The 19,200-nt window shown below is 44.6% G+C and overlaps 1 protein-coding gene across 7 annotated transcripts in view; it reads right to left on the reverse strand.

The window, feature by feature from the left end:
* The window catches only part of Myt1l (myelin transcription factor 1 like), a 138,111-nt gene that overhangs the window by 78,554 nt on the left and 40,357 nt on the right, over window positions 1–19,200 (reverse strand). For 3 of the 7 annotated variants that reach the window (XM_050126529.1, XM_050126528.1, XM_050126526.1), the window contains exons 5-8: window positions 11,323–12,288; window positions 6,554–6,688; window positions 2,699–2,789; window positions 1,000–1,107 (exon numbers count right to left, since the gene is read on the reverse strand). In XM_050126529.1, coding sequence (XP_049982486.1) covers window positions 1,000–1,107; window positions 2,699–2,789; window positions 6,554–6,688; window positions 11,323–12,288 — 1,300 coding nt within the window. Of the gene's footprint in view, window positions 1–999; window positions 1,108–2,698; window positions 2,790–6,553; window positions 6,689–11,316; window positions 12,289–19,200 lie in introns of all 7 variants that reach the window. The other 4 variants (XM_050126525.1, XM_050126523.1, XM_050126527.1 and 1 more) reach the window with 3 other exon arrangements.

A 19,200-nucleotide genomic window follows, 5' to 3' on the forward strand; every position in this document is an offset into this window, starting at 1 on the left:
TTTGGTTTTTCGAGACAGGGTTTCTCTGTGGCTTTTGGAGCCTGTCCTGGAACTAGCTCTGTAGACCAGGCTGGCCTCGAACTCACAGAGATCCACCTGCCTCTGCCTCCCGAGTGCTGGGATTAAAGGCATGCGCCACCACCGCCCGGCTGCATCATGGCTCTTTAGAGACAGCCTGTCTGCCTCAGAGCTAGCACTGAGTTTTGGCTGTGACGTGGCATCCACCTAATCAAGTGTATTCAAATGTGGCTACTGGAATGATAGCTAGCACCTATGTGCAGAGACAAAGACATTGTCACGAGACCGAGGAAGAGGGCAGAAGTCCATTGACAGCCAGAGATGGCATAAGATGCGTGTGAAGCCAATGAGGAATGGTGATGTCGTCCTCTACCAATGGTCGTCTTCCTGAGTTTGGAGAATGGGAGTTCAGTCCTGCTCCTCAGGCCTCCCCCATGCCACCACGTGGGGCTAAGTGACTTCAGGTAAGTCATGAGCCCTGCACTCCTGAGCGTCTTGCCTGTCAGATGGCAGTGATGCCACCTACTTCCACCCACGTCTTAGGGTGTGCAAGGATAAAAGGTGATGGCAGCTTTGATGACTTTTTGTACATGAAACTTCCGTGATTCATCTTGCTTGCATTTTCAGAAAGAGCAGTGCCATCCCTCAGTAGGGGATGCACCTTGCTCCAAACTGAGATACAATTACATTGGGGTACTAACACCACTAATTTTTAAAACTTCTCTTTGATTTAGCATTCCTAGAATGATGAATTATCAGAGCTACAAACAATATAACTATATCCACTTCTCTCAGTTCAAAGGCCACACTGAGCCCCTGGAGACCTGGGAGTTACACTGACCTCCAGGCTTCCGCATAATCGTGCATATGGGAAGGCACAAGTCTCAATTTCTAATATGGCATGTCCCAGACACTCCTCATGCTCTGTGTCTTAGATGGATTCTGACGGAATTCCATGAATGACACACTTCTGTTGAGTACCTGAGGACGCGGTCTGAGGCCTGGTTGGACTTGGACACGTCACAGCTCTGGTGTTTCTCTTGGGCCTTTGCCAGTTTTTCTGCAGCAGCAATAGGGCATCCAGAGAGGCTACAGTGATAGAAAGATTTAATTTAATGGTCAGAAATGGCTTGTCACACACTGATACACCCACCACATTTGTCTCTCAGCCAGCCAAGAAGACCCTGAGGTAGATGGAACTCAGGGAGTTTCCCAGCCTGCTTGGTACTCTGCATTCCTGGGCTCTGGCACACAGCTCTGATGGCAATAGCAGGCCTCTCCAGTGAGCATGCCAGATTCCCAGAAGCAAATGCACAACAAGCTGGTTAAAATTCCAGGCAAAGATTCTGGAGTATCGGCCATTTCTGGAGGATGGGCAGTGGCAGCTACAGTTTTTGACAAACCCGAGAGTGGCAGTTACATGGCTGTACCAGAAGATGGCGTTCTGAACTGATCACACAGAGACATCTACCTGCAAGGTGTCAGGGATTCTGACAACGTAGGAAGGGAAGGAAAGAGAAAGGGAGGTGTAATAGGAACAACCCAGGACTGCATGTGCGTAGTTTAGTAACTAGTTCAGGTGGTCAGTAGGGCAGAGGAAGCGGTGAGGCTTCTTTGTTTGACCTGCTCCTCAGGAAAGTATGGTATCTGCATGCTGCCTCCATGTGTTCTAGATGTGTGTGGCTATCCGTCCATGTGCACATCTGCATTGAAGCCAGAAGGTGGCACTGACACTGGGGGCTCATTGCACAGGACTGTGTGGGGATCTCCTGCATAACTGTCAGCTCCTCCAGACTTAGTACCAGAGACCGTCTACCAGGCATAGAGCTGTGATCTGTTTTATTATAAACTTAATACCAGTAACCAAGATGCTTGTTGTGACTAACCAGTCAGACAAGAATTAAGAGAAATTTTACAGCTTCATATGTTTAGGAAGAAACCTAAGCCATGGAACAAGCCTTAACAGAATCACATTCTGCCACTTCCAAAAAGAATTGGTTTTTGGTATCACCTGTATTCTCGGAGGACCTTGGCATCTCTGATAATGTCTGAAGGATAAGGAAGAAAGCTGGACTTGTCACCGTCCAGAATGTGACATTTATCATGTATATTTTCAGCAGTAGTCCAGCTAAAGCCATTGATGGAGAGTACTGACTCCACTGGTGTGCCCTTACCAGGGATTGGGACATCTGTTCACATTTTAATGATGCCCATGCTATTGGCCAAGGGATTCATCAGAATTCAAGAGCAGCCAAGTTAGTCATCTGGATTAGCACTGCTGGGTTCTAGTTCATTGTCTGTCATGCAAGCAAAAGATACTCTCTTCCATGTGGGGAGATGATAGACCCTTGCTGGGTCTCTTCCACGTGGGGAGATGATAGACCCTTGCTGGATCTCTTCTGGTCACCATCATTGTAAGCAGCTATGGCTTCCCTCTTATAAAGAAACAGTGCTCGTTTATACCAAGGAAGTCAATAACTGAAGAAATCTAATCGTCAAAAAAGAACAACCACGCCTTTGACCTTCATGTACATGGGTGCAACTGACTGACTATTTAGGAGCAATGTATGAGGTCCAACAGTCTCCAGTGGAAAGGAGGGATGCCTATCAGCTAGCGCTCCCATGAGGCGGGGTTGTGGATGGCTCCCTCTAGCGTTCACCCCAGCAGAGTGCAGCTTACCTTCTGTGCGAGTTCCTGTTGCTATTCACATGCCCTCGCCCTGTGCAGCCCGGAGTGGGACACTTGAGAACATTTTCATGCATGGCAAGAACTTGACAAAGGAGAGGCAAAGAAAATAGCCCAGCATTAAAAGAGAGAACTGATGAGAATACAATATGCAATTGTTTTAACAGGCTAAGTTAGTTTACAAAAGACAGGCCTACAAACGTCTGTGATGTGCATGACCAGGAAATACATGTGGGACGAGAAAGAAGGTTGTATGATTCTACTCAGACATGCAAAGCAGGGTGCACTGGCAAGGAGCCACGGGGGTCAGAGAGCGCCGAAACTGAATAGTCCCACGTGAGACAGAAAAGCAAGGGCCACCCTACTGTATCCCATGGGTAAGCACTGGATGCTGATCAGCCATGTAACAGCACATAGCCTGGGCGTTTTAAAGACATGCCTGTGCTTTGGAAACACATGGGGTTCTCAAAGTCGATATGAGTGAGCAGAACTTTAAACCTTGTATTTTAAGTAAGCCATGTTTGCTTAGGAAATTAGTATCTTTTTGTGCTCTCAGTAGAATGAACAGGAATAGTAATTTTCACAACATGAAAGCAACAATTGGGAAGATGAAAGAGATGGGCCCCAGAGCACGAGGACAGTATCTGTTGGCATACAGGGAGGCTGGTCCTCATTGACAGCTCCATCCTATGTGTCTGCTGAGACTCGTGGGGTCAGGAGTTCTGGAGAAGTCAAGACATCTAACTCCAAAGATGCCTGCTGGCCAAGTGCTCTGCCTCTCTGAGCTGGATGTCTGCAAACCCCAGCAGCCTCTGTGGCAGTCCTCCCTGCCTGCAAAGCCTGACTAGGGTCGGTGGTCATGTGAGGTCTGCTCACCCCTCTCACTAGTCCCCATCGCAGTGTCTTGTTGGCACTGTGTTCAGTTTTTGCATGCCCTTGTTGTACCTGTCCATTTTGGTGTCTTATCACAGTGGGAAAGTCAGCATTTAGCTCATGTCCTGGGGGATAGGGTTTGGGGGGAAAAGGAGATCTTTTTTCTGAGGAGTCCCTGTCTCAGAGGAGAATGTGCCCTCTCTTTGAAGTATGCAGTTTTGCTAGCCTTTCTACTATCCTATTGCACTGCAAGAATGTTACATATTTCTTTTTACCTTACTGTGTGCCATCTTTTTCTTTATGCTAAGTATTTCTATTATAAAGTCTTCCCTGGAGAAAGCAAACACCTTCCAGGCTTGACTCTGTGGCAGAGTTCAAGTTGCTGTTTCTATATCTTGCATAGTGGAGTCCATACCTGTAGTGGCATCTGCTTCTTCAGTCTGCAGGCTGCCTCTAGGGACTCTGCCTCAAACCATTTCTCCACTTTAGTCTGTAGTGCTGCCCCTCACTACTTTCCCTCAGTCTCTCTCTGGAGCGTCTACAGGATCTTTCAAACAGGAGGCCCAGCAATCTCTATAGCCCTTCTTCCAAGGCTCCTGTGAACCTCAGCCATGGACATCGCACCTGGAGCTTTTGAGAAATACTCTTTTACCTGGTTTACAGATCCCCAATTTCTTCCTTTACCTCGCCTTTCCACACAAGCCTATGTTTGGTCTCCTTTCTCTCCTAGTTCATGCTTTTCCCTGGCAACTCATTCTTTTTTGTACTAGTAGTGCACACAGGGTACCACCCAGTACACCTCCTTCAGATACCCTCCCACACTACTGTAAATCTGTCTTGTGGGTGGTGATAGCAACTCTGGCTCAGCTGGGGTCCTATTAGCAGAACTGCCCTCTGCCGACCACTTAGTATGCTACAGCAGAAAAGCTGTCACTGAATTCACTTGGGTGGAAATGGGCAGGGAGGATGGTCCAGAAAAACAAATGATGCTACCCACTGTGAAGTGCTTCATTTATGTATTGTTTACCTTTATAGTCTGTGGTGTTATAAGGAACTACTCATGAGAAAGTAGTTAGGGTTCCTCTGTACCCCCATGCGATGGGTACCCTTTGTGAGAAAGGGTCTCATATTGACCAGGCTGGTGTCAAACTCAACCTTCCAAGTTCTGGGATTACAATCACGCACCATGCCTGGCTTTAGAAATGCTTTTTTGCAGACACCTAGTTCGTAAGACCAGGTCAGACCCGAGTCCTACTTTCTGCCTGCTAAGGCAGGCCCACATGTGGTCAGCCAGAGCAGGCCCATTCAGTTTCCAGCTCAACAGAGCACAATCCATACTTGAACCACATCTAGACATTTCCCATGAAAATACAGAGTCAAGAAGAATTCTCATCCATTGAAAAGGATAAATCTGGAAGGTTAAAAAAAACCTATGCCCTGGAAAAAAAAAATCCCACCAACTTCCTCCTAAAGCATGAGTTCTCAGCCCTGGTGCCTCCTCTTGTACTGAGAATCTGCAACATGCCTGATGCCAGGAAGCAGGTTAGAGCTGAAACAGGAACACCAGGCCCAGGGCTTGCATTGGTGATGGGTTTGAGAGTTGGCGTGGGTTTACAGCTGAGTTCAGGCCCTTTAACACTTGCTCAGATGAACTTTAAAGTACTGAGCACCATCTATTGCCAGCCAGTGTGCTTCCCTTGAAAGAGAAAGAAGATGGAGTCAGAGTCCCATGTTCTTCATCTCGTAAACAGGGCAGTGCTCCCTGGGAGGGTTATGGCATTGAATGGGCCAGTGCTTGCATTTGCCAGCCAAGCACCCACCACAGTGCTCACATGTGGAAGCCGCTGTCATCAACCATGCGTCTCCCTGTCATGTAACACACGGGATTGTAGACACACCTGGATTTGTTTATTTTTACAACTTTTTCATAATTGTTCTCAAGACAGTTACAGGAAACATACACATATCATTTTAGTAGGCATCTGAGAACCTGGAGTCACAAGACCATCTGAACATATTTCAGCAGAGAGTGCTTAGCTTTCCCTGCTTCTAATGTTAAGCTGATACGAGAGCTGCCTGCCCTCTGACTGGTTTGCTTCTCAGGCATTCCAAAGGTGCTCATGGTAACAGCTTGGTCCTCCAAATGCTTTTGACTACTGAGCTGGGCATCTAGCTACACCTCCTAGCTACCTTCCCCACCGGAAGCTGAAGGAGGGCACTGTGTGCTCTAGGTTCATACCAGGCATCTATCACCTTCCTCATTCCTGAAGCTGGAGTCAGTGCTTTGGACAAGTGATCCTCTTTGATTTTACACAGTTGGCATATTTCTTGCCAAGAGAAAGATAAACAAAAAGGACGTATATCATTTTAGATGTAAAAGGAACACTGTTTTGCAGATTCATTTTCATAGCTTCATATCCTTGGAACCTATCTTCTCGAAAGAATATGTAAAAGAAAACCCCACCAGATCCAAACCTATTTATTTGACATCTTTAGCATGCAAATGCCAGGGCGCCTGTACTAGGAAATAGGCCACAGTGAATGCACACACCTGGTGTACATGCCAATTGGATAATATGCAGTAGTTCAGGAATTTGGGCAGGAATCCTGAGGATTTCCTGGGATTTCTAAGACTAGTATTAGCGGGTTAGAGGCTGACTGGTTTAGTTCTGTAATGTGTGAGACCAAGTAGAGAAATTCCCTGCCTAGGATAATGGAATAAGTGGAACTGAGGACCAGAGCCCAGGCTGGCCTGGGAGCCTACTCCGGGGACACAACTGCAGGGTGAGCTATTCTTGGGAGCTGGTTCCCAGAATATCCAGAGGATGTACGGGGAGGCTTCCTGAGGTGCCCTCCAGGCTGAGAAAGGGTCTGGTCAGTGACAGTTTCACTGAGGTGTCATGAAGATGAGGTTGGGGGATGATTGACAGAGCCAGAGTGCTTGCACGCCCCGGGGAGCGGCGAGACACGACTTACTTTCTGGAGGGACCCTATCTTTGTGCGGGCATCCAGACAGACTGCGGTGATGCGGGTAAAGCCCAGTTACGTGGCCGGTTCCATCACACCCGGGGGTTGGACACTTGCTCTCTCTCTTTTCTGTTCTTGAGGGATCTAAAAGCGACAACAGGTGTCAAGAAAATGAATGTTTACCAACTGCAGACTCGTGCGGTTATCCAGCAACCTGAAGAGACCTTTGCTAAGGAGAGAAATTAGGCAGGTGTCAGGGCAGGCTGGAACATCAGGCCTGTGCTTCATAGCTCTAGGTGTGGGTGGTATTTCCAACCTTGTACCGTGTAATCAGGAATCATAAATTATTTTGTTTTTTATCTAAAAGTTTTAACAAAAAACACCGACTTGTAATCTTAACTCTTGATTAATTGGTTTCCCGTGTGTTACATGATAAGCTGTGTTGCTCAAAGAAATCAATGTAAATAAGGATGAGACAGTGACCTTCTTAGAGAACAAAGCTTCACATTGTTTTCGTTCAGCAATTTCTCCATATACTTCAACCAGAGTGAGGTGCTGCTCAGAAACCCTTCACCCGATTCCCTCTTTTACGTGCTCTGGTCTCACATGCCATAAACCGCAGAATTTGCCTGCAGACTTTTCCCTCTGAGGTTAAGCAATACTGTTTCTTAGCATAGCAATTCAGCACTTTTTTTGAAAATCGACTGAACTCTCAGAAGGCACTGTAAGCAAATGACAGAAAGGGTGGCGATCCCACCTGGCAGGGTGATGGGCAATCAAAAAACGCTTCAGAAGCCGCTGGAGCAACCATTTGTTTTGATTTCTTCGTCTGTGCTTGGAACCAGAGGAAGGCTCGTGTAATGCTGTGCATGCACACACAAAGTAGGAGGTCAGGCTGATCTAGAGCGCTGCCAGCTCCTCTGCAGCGCCAGCCAAGAGCCAATCAGAGCAGACGTTTGGTCCAGGATTGAATGCTGGATGCCAGAGATGTAACGATATCCTGATAGAGTTGTGTTTTTTTTTTTTTTTTAAACACCCAGATCAACCACAGTTCACCCTCATGCATCACAACAGTTCTATAAAGTGTTTCTGAAGGCCAGTTCAGGCTGAATTCTAAATCATAGATTGTGACACACCGCGTTGTAGAACACATATTTGAAAATCAGTTGCTCAGGTCACCAATAGTAGCTATTATGGTTGGTTCAGCGAATACTAGAGTTAAGTTTTCACAAGTTTAATTATTTTATATGAATAACTTATTAATTGTGCCAATCATACTAGAAAATAATGCTCTACTTCTGGTTAATATTCATTTATATCAAGAAAAAAATCTTGAGTTTGAATTTTATTTGTTTAGGTTTTTGAGATAGAATGTCACCCTGTAATCCAAATTGGCCTGGAACTCAACTATGTAGCTCAGTTTGACTTTAAACTCAAGGTACTACTCCTGCTTTAGTCTCTTAAATACTGGGATTGTAATCATGAACCGCTACACATGGATTGATTTTGAAGTTTTTGAACTCTACCTGGCCTTATTGTGTCCCTTAAAGCATGGTAGATAAACAACTCCCAGGATCTTCCAAATGCTCTCTGGTTGATGCGAAGGGCATTCCCCTTTCCTTTACTGCAAACATAGCATCTACATAATGTTCCTGTCAGGTGCTAGAACCATCCCAGTCAGCATTGCCAACTGCTGTCCTGTCCCTACGCTTGCCTCATGGCCTCTGCCAACAAACTCAAGAGTAAGTCCTGGCATTTTGTTTCTATAGATACAAAGTAAAGCCTAGCATTTTGTTGCCCTTTGAGTAATTTCATTATACTGAGAAAAGTTAATCCATGTCATTATAAAATAGTAACCACACAGTAACAATCTCAAAGGACAGTAGTGACAATTTAAAATAATTAATTTAAGAGATTTTTAACTAGATAGTAATGACTTTTACAGGATTAAAAAATTACAACTGTTACTATTCCCTTTAATCATAAAGTAACTGCTTCATTAGGACCCTAATATCTGTCACAAATAACATGGTTTCACAGAATTTGAAGCAGTTTTGAAATCAAGTGACCTTTATGCTTTAAAAATGGCCCAGACCTCTCTTGGGGTATGGAGGCTAGAAGAGCATGTGCGTTCTCAATGCGTGGCTGAGACGGGGCCTGCCATTGCCTTCACTATCTCTTTCCCTTGATTCCTTGTCTCTTGCAATCCAAGTTCATCTTCCAAACAACAGGGAACAACAAAACAAACACTAAGCATGGGCTCCCTAACCAGAAACCTTGCAATGACTTAATAGGAAAAAAAAGAAGTGCGCTCACTTCAGCTTATTCCCTTCTGCTCTGGAGGGTGTGTGTGTGTGTGGAAGGCAAAGGAGTTAGCCTTTGAAGTGTTTCTCATTAGTACCGTAATGAAGTCCTTTCAGTTAAGATGTATGGAATGAGAATAGGTATATGTGTTCTCTTATCTTTACAGAAGGAAGAGAGAAGCCACAGCCCAGTGTCTTGATGTGATGGGCAGCTTCAGGCATGTTGGTGAGATATGGTCCCATAACTTGAGTTTTTTTTTTTTTTTTGAGAGGCCTTTAATCTCTTTGCTCCATTTTTTTGGTGTGTGTGTGTGTGTGTGTGCTCATTTGGCTTTGACTCTGAATGCAACTATATAGTCAAGAAAACATGAAAAGTGTTGTTGGAAAATGCTGAGAATTTTGGTCATATGTAAAGTTGGAAACCGAGAGAAGTGGTGACCAGTGCCTTCTACTTCATAAGAAAATTCAGGCTCCCAACCTTAGCATTCACTTCCCCTTCCTCATGTAGGGGAAGAAGCAGTCAGGGAAAATTCCACGTTTTTGCATAAAAGAAACATAATAACAAACCAGAAAGAGATGTGTGTTTGGTGGATTACACAAAACAAAGAAGCCATGGTGATGCAGAGACTCTCATGTGTAATTTGCCTCCACACATGGTCACTCACTGTACTTCTCAAGACCACAGTTCATCCTGGGACTACTACTCAGAATTCTAAAGCATGAGCCTAAAATATATCTGGACAACAGCAGTCATGTGGGAAGGCATGAATTTTCTAAAATTGTTTGATTTTTATCATTCTCAATATCCAACTAAATATCTCTGAATTGGGGCCAGATGGTGGTGGTGCACACCTTTAATCCCAGCACTTGGGAAGCAGAGGCAAGTACATCTCTGTGAGTTCATGGCCAGGCTGGTCTATAAGAGCTAAAGAGCTAGTTCTAGGACAGCTGGGGCTGTTGCACAGAGAAACTGTGTCTAGAAAAACCAAAAAAATAAAAAAAATAAGCAAAAACCTCTTAATTGTTATCAGTTTATCACATATTATTCAAATGGTAGCTCCATCGTTTAAACACATGTGCCATGTTCCATAGTGTTTTAAGGAAAGCCCGAAGCTCAATGGCACCAGAATAATCTATTTCCTCTAGAAAGGAATGCCTTCTTGTATACACTCCTCTGGTGGTCTGTGCTTGCCTTTGTAACTGAATGGAAAGCCCATATCCATCCAGACACTAGTCAACCAGTAGTTCCCAGAGCTCTGGCTAAAGCTTCTGTCAGCTTGGACTTGGTCATAGCCATGCCCAACTGTCCATGGAGCTATGAGCACACACCTGTGCCACGATAGGGAAGATAGAGTTTTTCTGATTGTTCAGCAACTGATTTTCAAACTGAATTCCTGAATCTCATGATCAGATTCATAGTGAGGAAACTGTATATTCATAATGTACAGAACAAAATGAAAAGCAGAAAAAGGAACATTTTGGTGATAATACAGAAAGGATTTAAGGAACTAGCAATTTCATTTTTGAGATAGTTTCTTTCATAGTTCTGAGTCTTGTGAGGACTCAACCATACTGAAGTGTTTTACTCTGTGAAGCTGAGTTAAGACTTGCTCCAACTGCAGATAGATACAGATGCTGCCATGGACACAAAGTCGCCCCATCAGGTAAGCTAAGTTACGTATGTAGGCAAATATGTGTTCCCTGATCTCATAAGATAAAATTCAGTTAAACAATCATGGGATAGTTTTGAGAATTTTTTTTAAAAAACAATACACAGTGTTTGAAAACAAAGAGGTATGACTGTTTCCACAAGTTAATGGGACTAGTAAGGGAAATAAGCATTCTGGGGAAATTGCTGTTGGTTTCAGCCATGACCGCTCCCTGCCTTGCATGGCAACTAGTTTCCTGAGCGAACTGTCATAGAGAATTCACGTGCAGCCACTGTGCTCATCCTAGGTCATTGGTCATCATGTTGCTGTTCAGTTCCTTCTGGGCATTTCCTGTGGGGCCAGTTCCATCAATATCTGTCACTAAGTGATCATTTTATAAGTCATGAAGCCATCTACTCAATCCAGTTTATGAATACAGTGCCTCATCTCTGATTGACAGATGGTTGCTTAAACCCTAGCCCTATTCAGCATAGATCATGGTTCCTCTGTAACAGCATAGCTTGGCCCTAATGGTCTCTCTCCTAGGGGTTTCTGTCGCACTAGCCCTGTCTTCTCCAGGAATGCCCTTTCCCACTGTCATCTGCTCCAACGACAGTGCACTTAATTGATTTATGTATTTCTCAGACAAATATTTTATTTTTTCTATAGACAAAGGATCACAGATATAGTTCTAGAAAATACTATAAAATGTGCATTAGACATAAAATAGGTAGTGATTTATAGTGCAACAGACTATCATCAGCATTTCTCACTTAGCTCACATTTGCCTGAAGCGACTTACGGTAGGTAGAAATATTACCTTTACCATAGTATGGCTTTTTGACATGGCTGTCACTGGATTTGGATTTTCTGTCTTCACCAGCCAGCTGTCTTGGAGACTGGTCTTCATAGGATCTCAGGTTATCCCTTCTCCCAGCGTCCATGGCCATCTTCTCCCTCATGGCCTTGGCTCTCTCTGTTTCCAAGGCAATGGCTTTCTCTAGCAGAGTCAGGTTGCCCTTGGTCATGTCAAATACCTCCTCAGACCTGTCTGAGTTCACTGAGGTGGTGTCATCATCCCTCTCATGACACCCATCCTCCTTGGCACAGCTGGAGAACGTTCTAGACCTGGGGCTTAGCTGCTCCTCCAGCCGCATAAGGTTCATCATATCTGAGTAGCTCCTGTCTGGTGTCCTCCCAGAGAAGTCGTCCTCTTGCCGGACATGTTGGCGCACACTCATGTTGGGTGGCTGACTCCTGTCCTGTGGGTTGGTCTCGCTGAGTTTCCTGGCTAGGTCAAAGCACTGGTTCCTCAGACACTCCAGACTACTTAGACACACCTCCTCATCGCTCTCCTCCACCATCTTCTCCATGAGCCCATTGTTCATGGGCTTCCCTAGCATGACATAGTTCATATTTCTACTGTCTTGTTGGGACATTCCTTCGGCATAACTTCTGTCACCGATGTTCTCTGATAGCACAACACCATGTCCTTGTGCTAGCAGCTTAAGGGAGTCCACTGTTTCTCTGACGACATCACTGTCTAAATCTAGGCTCAGTTCGCTTTTCCGACCGAGGTTTTCATTTTTGTCACTATCATCCTCCAAGCTATTGGAGGTGTTGCTGTTCATCTCTGACTCAGTCCTGGCTCGGTATGCTGCATCCTCAGCAATTTTGCCAAGATTTAATAGTGACTTGGCCACCAGTTCATCGTAGTTATCATACTCATCATTGTTGTTATCATCCTTTTCTGTGTCCTGCATTATTCGAGTACAACTCATTTGATGTTCTTCTGCAAAGAATAGAGAAGACAAAAAGGAAAAGAGAAACAAGGCTAGACTCTGAAGATTATTGCTACAGCATAGACAGCAAGCTCACAGCAGGTCTAATCATGCTTGCCCTAGGAGGGATCCTTACAAGACATCTGCTGCTGGGCAGAAAATATAAACATAAAGCAACTGAATCATGATAAAGACCAGGAGGCCACTTAAGATAGTCCCAGAGTGCTATAAACTCCTTCAGTTAATCTTAAAGTTAGCCACTACATGCAATAAATATAATGTAAAACTAAACATTTTTGATTGTTAACATTCTTCTCTACCATCTTCATTGGCTGTATTCACAGCCAACAGTTGGCTACCAATTACATTTCTCAAAACACCAAGCTTTTTAAAAGTTCGTGAGCTTTCCTACTCGCTTACACTTAGTGGTTCTCTGTAACCTTTAAGTGGTTTGTTCCCCACCATATTCGGTGACATAGAGCACAGCCTCTGACTTCTGAAGTCACACAGATGGACACCCTGTTAGGAAGTGGTCATGAGAACACTGAATTCTAGCCAATGTGTTGAGACCCACAGTGAAGTGGTAGGAACTCCACATGAATTTGAGGGAGGAAGATGACAGAGGCTTCCTATATGGACAAGTTAGGCATGCACAGTGACCACATGTCACTGGATCAGATGGCCCTGGTCAACTGTGACTCTCACAATCTATCCTTTCATTTGACCTATGGTGATAATATATTTACCCATCTCATCAGCTTGAAGAAACTTGAATAAGATGTACTCAACCTCAAATATACTTAGAGAAAATCTTTTCTAAAGTTCATGTTAAGCATGACGTAAACCCCTCTATTTCATCAGAAAGCAATTTCCCTTTCACTTAGAGAGCTGTTTGGATTTGAGTCTCTATTCACAAGTCTACACAACTGCTGTCATCTGCATTGCGAGACATAGATAATAATAAATGAGTTTTCAAATGTGTCCCCCTTTGGTTGGATGGTTAATAGATGCCATTTCACATCTGTCCTGTGTTTTCATGATTCAAATGCCAGGGAACTTTCAGACTTTGATAATGACTTGGAGGAATGAGGCATATCGACTAGCTGCAAACACCAGCTGACCAAAGCTGAGCTACTGAACCTCTGCTGCTTTCGTTATGGATTTTATGCAGAAAAGGTTCATGTTAGCAAAAAGAGATTTGGAGCTCAATATAGCAATAACTGAAAATAACATCCCACCTGGAGTCAACAGATACTTAGGCTCTGACCCACTCTCTAAACATCAGCGTGTGTTAGTTAGAGGACAGCAGTTGCTGCATGAACTAGATTCCGTCTCTCTCTGGACTCAGACCTCTTCATTTCTCCGCACTCTGTCTGAGCCATTTCCCTTATTAGAAGTATAAAACTGTCATCAAAGAGCAGCGAAAAGAAAGAACCTAGAACTAGCAAATATAACCACAAATGTGGCAAAGCTAATCACAGATGCACACCTTGCTGCTGGCTGGCAGTGCAGCTCTGGAGAGCTAAGTACATCTTGTCCTCATGACTCTGGCAATGTGATTTTTATATTTCCCTTCTGATTTATACACTTTGTTATGTTCATGGGCTATAACTAGATCATCCTTGGGAATGAAAAAGCTATTCTACCCATACACAGCAATTGTGATAGTTTGGGTAATTGTCACAATTACCTATAGAGTATCAACCAGATGAATTTGTAAGCCACGGTTTGGAAGTGGAAAATATGTGCCATAAGTTGAAACACTAAAAACATAAAAGTTATACTTTGTGTGTGTGTGTGTTTGGCTACATTTTGATACATGTGCCACAGTGTATGTGTGAAGGTTGAAGACAGTGTGAGGAATTCCTTTCCTTCACCCACATGGAAATTCAGCTGGTAAAGTGCTTACCATGCAAATACAAGAATCTGAATTTGATTCCCAGCCCCACATAAAAGCCCAGTATGGTGGCATGTGCCTGTAATCCCAGCACCTGAGGAGATGGAGACAGGAGGATCCCTGGGGCTTGCTGGTCAGCCAGCCTTCCCTAATCAGTGACCCTCAAATTCAACGACAGACCATGTCTTAAAAAAATATGATGGAAAGTCGTAGAGGAAGATACCTTATGTTGTCCTCTGGTTGCCATATGTTCATGCAATGTTCATGTATACCTGCACATATATGTACACCCACACAGACAGACAGACAGACACACACACACAAAAGAAGGGAGTCACTGAATGTAATAACCAGGGCAAAAAAAATCTTGCCTAATCCCTGTTTCTGTATCTAAACTCCAAAATGAAGTCTGCTCTGGAAAAGTCAGGGCTCTCACGAGTCGTTCCTAGCAAATGTGCCAGATGTAATGTTGTCGAGTCTCCATTTACACATCTCAGGATGTCCTCAGTTGTCTGTTGTTTGTTTTTCCTGTCCTGCTTTCCACATGACATGGCTAAGGAGTGCCTCTTATGACCAGTCTGTCACCTTTTCCCAAAGAGATGAAAAAAGACAGTATCCCAGCCTTGCAGACCCATGAAACTGAGGAACTGAAGACAGGTTAGTTGCTTCCCTGCCTGAGTACCAGAAAAGGATGTGGCAGGCCTGCTCCTCACAGGGATGTGTGCTGGGGGAACACTGTGGATGCTCTGGCGGGCTTGAGAGGCAGAGTTGAAATAGGAAGTTATGCAACTGGCCCCATCACTCTCTTGCCACTTAGTGATTGTGTGAGGGCAGTGACCTTTCAAGAGCTGTAACGAGCTCATCTGTAAGGCAGGGATAATTATCTGCCTGGCCGCTCCTGGCAAGTTCCTACAAGCCCCAGGGTGAGGCACACAGACTATGTGTATTTCGAATGCCTGGCATGGGTGGTATTGTTTTCCGGCACCTTCTCTCGCCTCTTCAGGGCTGGCTCTGGACACAGGCAGTAGGGAGTGCACTTGGAGACAAAGCCTGCTGTGGTAGCTTTTCCCTTTTCTTAAGTTACTAATGCTCGGTGTCATCAGAGGCCTCATGAGTGAGAGCAGCGGATGTGGAAATGGTTGGAAGATGATATTGAAGCCAAAATCTTTCCAGGTTAATAGAATTCCAGTGTTTAAGGCATCACCTAAAGTAAACTCCTAATTACACGGGCTAATGGAGGGCAACAGGCTCCACGTCATCAGCAAACAGGTTCTGAACACATGATCTGTCTCAGCCTTGCCTGTCATGGTGAGCATTTAGAATTCAGTGTCTGGTTTTCCATATTTAGACAATTTACTACCTAGTTGTGTTTCTGCTGAGACTAGCATCGAAAAGACCCCATTATAGCTATGGGCTTTGGCAAATGGTCTAGAATTTTCTATACCAGTCAGGGACTAGAAATGTGGTACAAACATTCTGGCTCATAAAACTTTCAGAAGTCAATATTACTTGTTTCTATCTAGTGATTAATGTTCTCTCAAAGAAGAGGGATGTATTTGTGATGAACAAAGCATTTTCCAGAAAATAAATGCACATGTTTCTGTCCTAAGTAGACAGTAGGAACATGAATACCATGCGTGTGGAGAGGATGTAATGCTGCATTCCCTCTATATACTGTGCTTAGAATTTGTCACTGCACAGAGCCCGCAGAGCGAGGCCGAGACCAGGCACTGCCTCTCGACCTGTCCAGCCCCAGGTATTCATGCTGAATCATGTGAGACTGGAAATCAGAGGAGTTTGGGTTAATCCACTCCTAACTGATGGAGATGAGCCTACCGGTAGAGGTGCTTTTGTGGCTGAGTCCAGGAGCTCTGCCCATGTGATCACCAGCTGGCTACCAGCTTCACTGCTAACTGCTGTGATGTGTGATTTTGAGCCCTGTAAAGGCTTTATAAATGTTGTGGCTGCAACTCCCCTCTTCTAAGTCTGACCATTAGCAAGATTTTAGACCACACAGAATCACTTAGTTGGGAGGTTTTCCTAGAATTACTGGAGCCTCATACACTGGTTTTGTGGTAATTTGTCTCTAAAACACATGTCTAAGATACAACTTTTTCAATATTTGGTACTGATAAAGCCACATGAATACACACTATACACACCCACATCACATCTTATGGACAGTAAAGAACAGGGTGTGTGTGTGTCTAGCCAATGGAATTCAGAAGAACCCCAAGCCCAGTCTTATGAAGGTAGAGGTCTGTTTGTCCTTCCTGATCCTCGTAGAGACCCCAGGAAAGGCTCTTCAGTGGCTACCACTTCTGAAAGGCAACCACAGAAGACTGCAAGACACACATGTTCAAGTGACAGAGCTGAGAGACCATGCTGGGATGCTGTGCATGGTTGCTTTACCAGTCTTCTGTGCTGCCTGTTTCCATAGCAACCAGACTGCAGTCTTCTTGAAAGAGGAACCCAGTGGGCTTGGTGCAGACTAGCAGCTAGACACCCATCTCCTTCTCGGCAGATGAGGCAGGTCTCTGCTGTATGCCCCCACCCCGGGTGACTGCTGCTATTCTCAGCATCTGCCTTCTGGCATTCTCCCCCTTTGACACTCCTCCCTAGCCTCTCAGGGATTGAGGACCTATTTCAATGACCAGCCTTTGAGATTTGTGCTGGGCTTACTAGCTCAGCTAGCCTGCCACCGGCCAGTGTCTTAACTAACACAGTTTAGGTCCATTCTGGTTTGGAAAGGTGTATTTTTTTTCGTTGCTGTGACCATATACTTGATGGAACCACAGTAAGGGATTTGTTTTAGCTCATAATTAAGAGGATGCAGTCTTTTATGCAAGAGGTTGGCAGAGTCCATAGCAGTGAACGTGGTGCTGCACAAACGAGGAAGCAGAGGGCAGAGAATGCTGGTGTTCACCTGGCTTTTTGTTTGCTTTGCCCTTCCTATGCATTCATTTAGTCCAGGACCCTAGCCTCTGAGCTGTCCCCAGCCCCACATTTAGAATAGGTCTTCTCTCCTTTTTTAAAGAACTCTGAAAACTCAAAGATAGACCCAGAGTCTGTCTCCTAGAAAATCCTCAAATGAAAATGGAGAGTCATCATCCCCAGAGATTAGAAAATTAAATATGGTCTGCACACTGGATGGACAGTCAAGGTAGCCCTGAGCTAATGTGAGCTGACAAGTGAGATAGGAGGGATAGTCAAGGTAGCTTTGGGCTAACCTGGGCTAACAAGTGAGCTAGGAGAGCTTGTGAGATGCACTTAAAGAGGCTAACCATGGGCAGATCCTGACTGCCCATAATTCTGCTAACTATAACTACAAGAGCTCACGTCACACACACACGCACACATGCACGTGTGAGTGCACACACACACACACACACACACACACCACTTCTTCAGAGCAGACTAAGAGCACCATGTATCTCTCTGCCCTCTGGCCTCCCTTCTCCCACTGGGCAGCACATGTGGCTTCTCCCTAGATGGTAGGAGAGAAGCTGTCCTCTATTCCTCTGCTGTTCAGTGTCAAAGGTCACTATTTTTAGAACCCCAGACTCTGAGTTCAATGGACAGGGCCCACCCTCTTGGCATGCCTGCAACAGGGGTCTGAATAGATTCTGGAAGCATTGTTTCTTTTAACTCAGCCCAGGATCTTAGCACCTTGCCCTTAACCAAGTACTTCCCATCCTGGACAGATTAACAGATCTTAAATTGAACTAGACAACTCCTCAGGAGCTTTTACATATAAAAGCTTTCTATATCAAGAAGAAAGGTGGGAATGGGATAGTGAGGCAAGAACACGTCACTATAGCCAGATTGTACTAACTATGGCCACCATACTCACAACTGTCCTGTGTCCTAATTATACCTTATTTCACAGTGTTGTGTTTGCTTTGTTTTGGTGTTGTAAGAAGCATTGTATATCCATAGAAGGACTAACATCAAGCTACTAGAATCCTTCCTACTGCTAGGATATGGGGAAGTTCTTGAATTACATTTGGAGAAAGGCAGGTACCCATTTGTCATTAGCATGACAAACAGCAAAGTGTCACCATCTTCCCCCGACTTTCTTACATCATCTCTAGATCATAGATACATGTCTTTATAGATATGTCTGTTACTTTCCCACACTTGTAGATAGCCCGAGAATTACAGAACAGGATTAGCTCAAATGCTCATCACCAAACTTGGGCTTTCCTACCACTACCCATTCTCCAGAATCCTCAAGCCCCAAGTGGTAGTTCTTTTCTGAGCAGTATCCTTCAGAGGGCCACATGGGCTGAATAGGTGACAATCAGAAGAGGGGCAAGTGCTATGGGATAGGGTGAGAACCCTGAAGCAGTGAGCCATGGAAGGGAAGAGACTCTGGAGGTTTGTTTTCAGATAGCAATAAAATGTGTTCTCTCTTCAAAGTTGTTGCAAGTGAGTGGTGGATACTTGCATCTGATTTTCTGTAGTCAATGAAGTTTATATGATTTGGTGGGACTTTTCAAAACAAATGTAAATAGGACCTTTTAATAGTGATTACTCCCAATAAATTAACTGTATGGGTTGATAGGAGTAAGAGATGTGACATTTACAGACACTGCTTTGCCTCCTTTTGGAAGTGTACACTACAGTCTGTCCATGTCTGACATTGTCACCAAAGGAGAAGATGCCGTCCGCTTCTGGGTCCCACTTTTGAAGTTCTTGCCTCTAAAGACTAAAGGTTCTTAGGATATAGTTGATCCCACTCAACAGGGACCACCTTAATCACCTCAGGAGTCTCCCCGTCCCCAGCTGCCCCAGACAAGGGCACACACAGAAGGAATCTGGAGAGGGCAGCACGGAACTGCCAGAATCCTGAACATAGATGCAATTCTAGTCTCTGGAGCTCCTGCTCCCTCATACCTGCTCTACAACAGCTCCTTCCCACGAGCCTTTGCTTTTGTTGCTGCTTAATCTTGGAACATGGTTTTGATGTGTCGCACACAATTGCTACAAATGAGTTTCCAGCCTCTTCTAAAAGCTGTGTTCT

The sequence above is a fragment of the Alexandromys fortis genome, unplaced genomic scaffold (genome assembly GCF_014885135.2).
Source record: "Alexandromys fortis isolate MF-2015 unplaced genomic scaffold, M_Fortis_MF-2015_v1.1 scaffold_237, whole genome shotgun sequence".
NCBI lineage: Eukaryota > Metazoa > Chordata > Mammalia > Rodentia > Cricetidae > Alexandromys > Alexandromys fortis.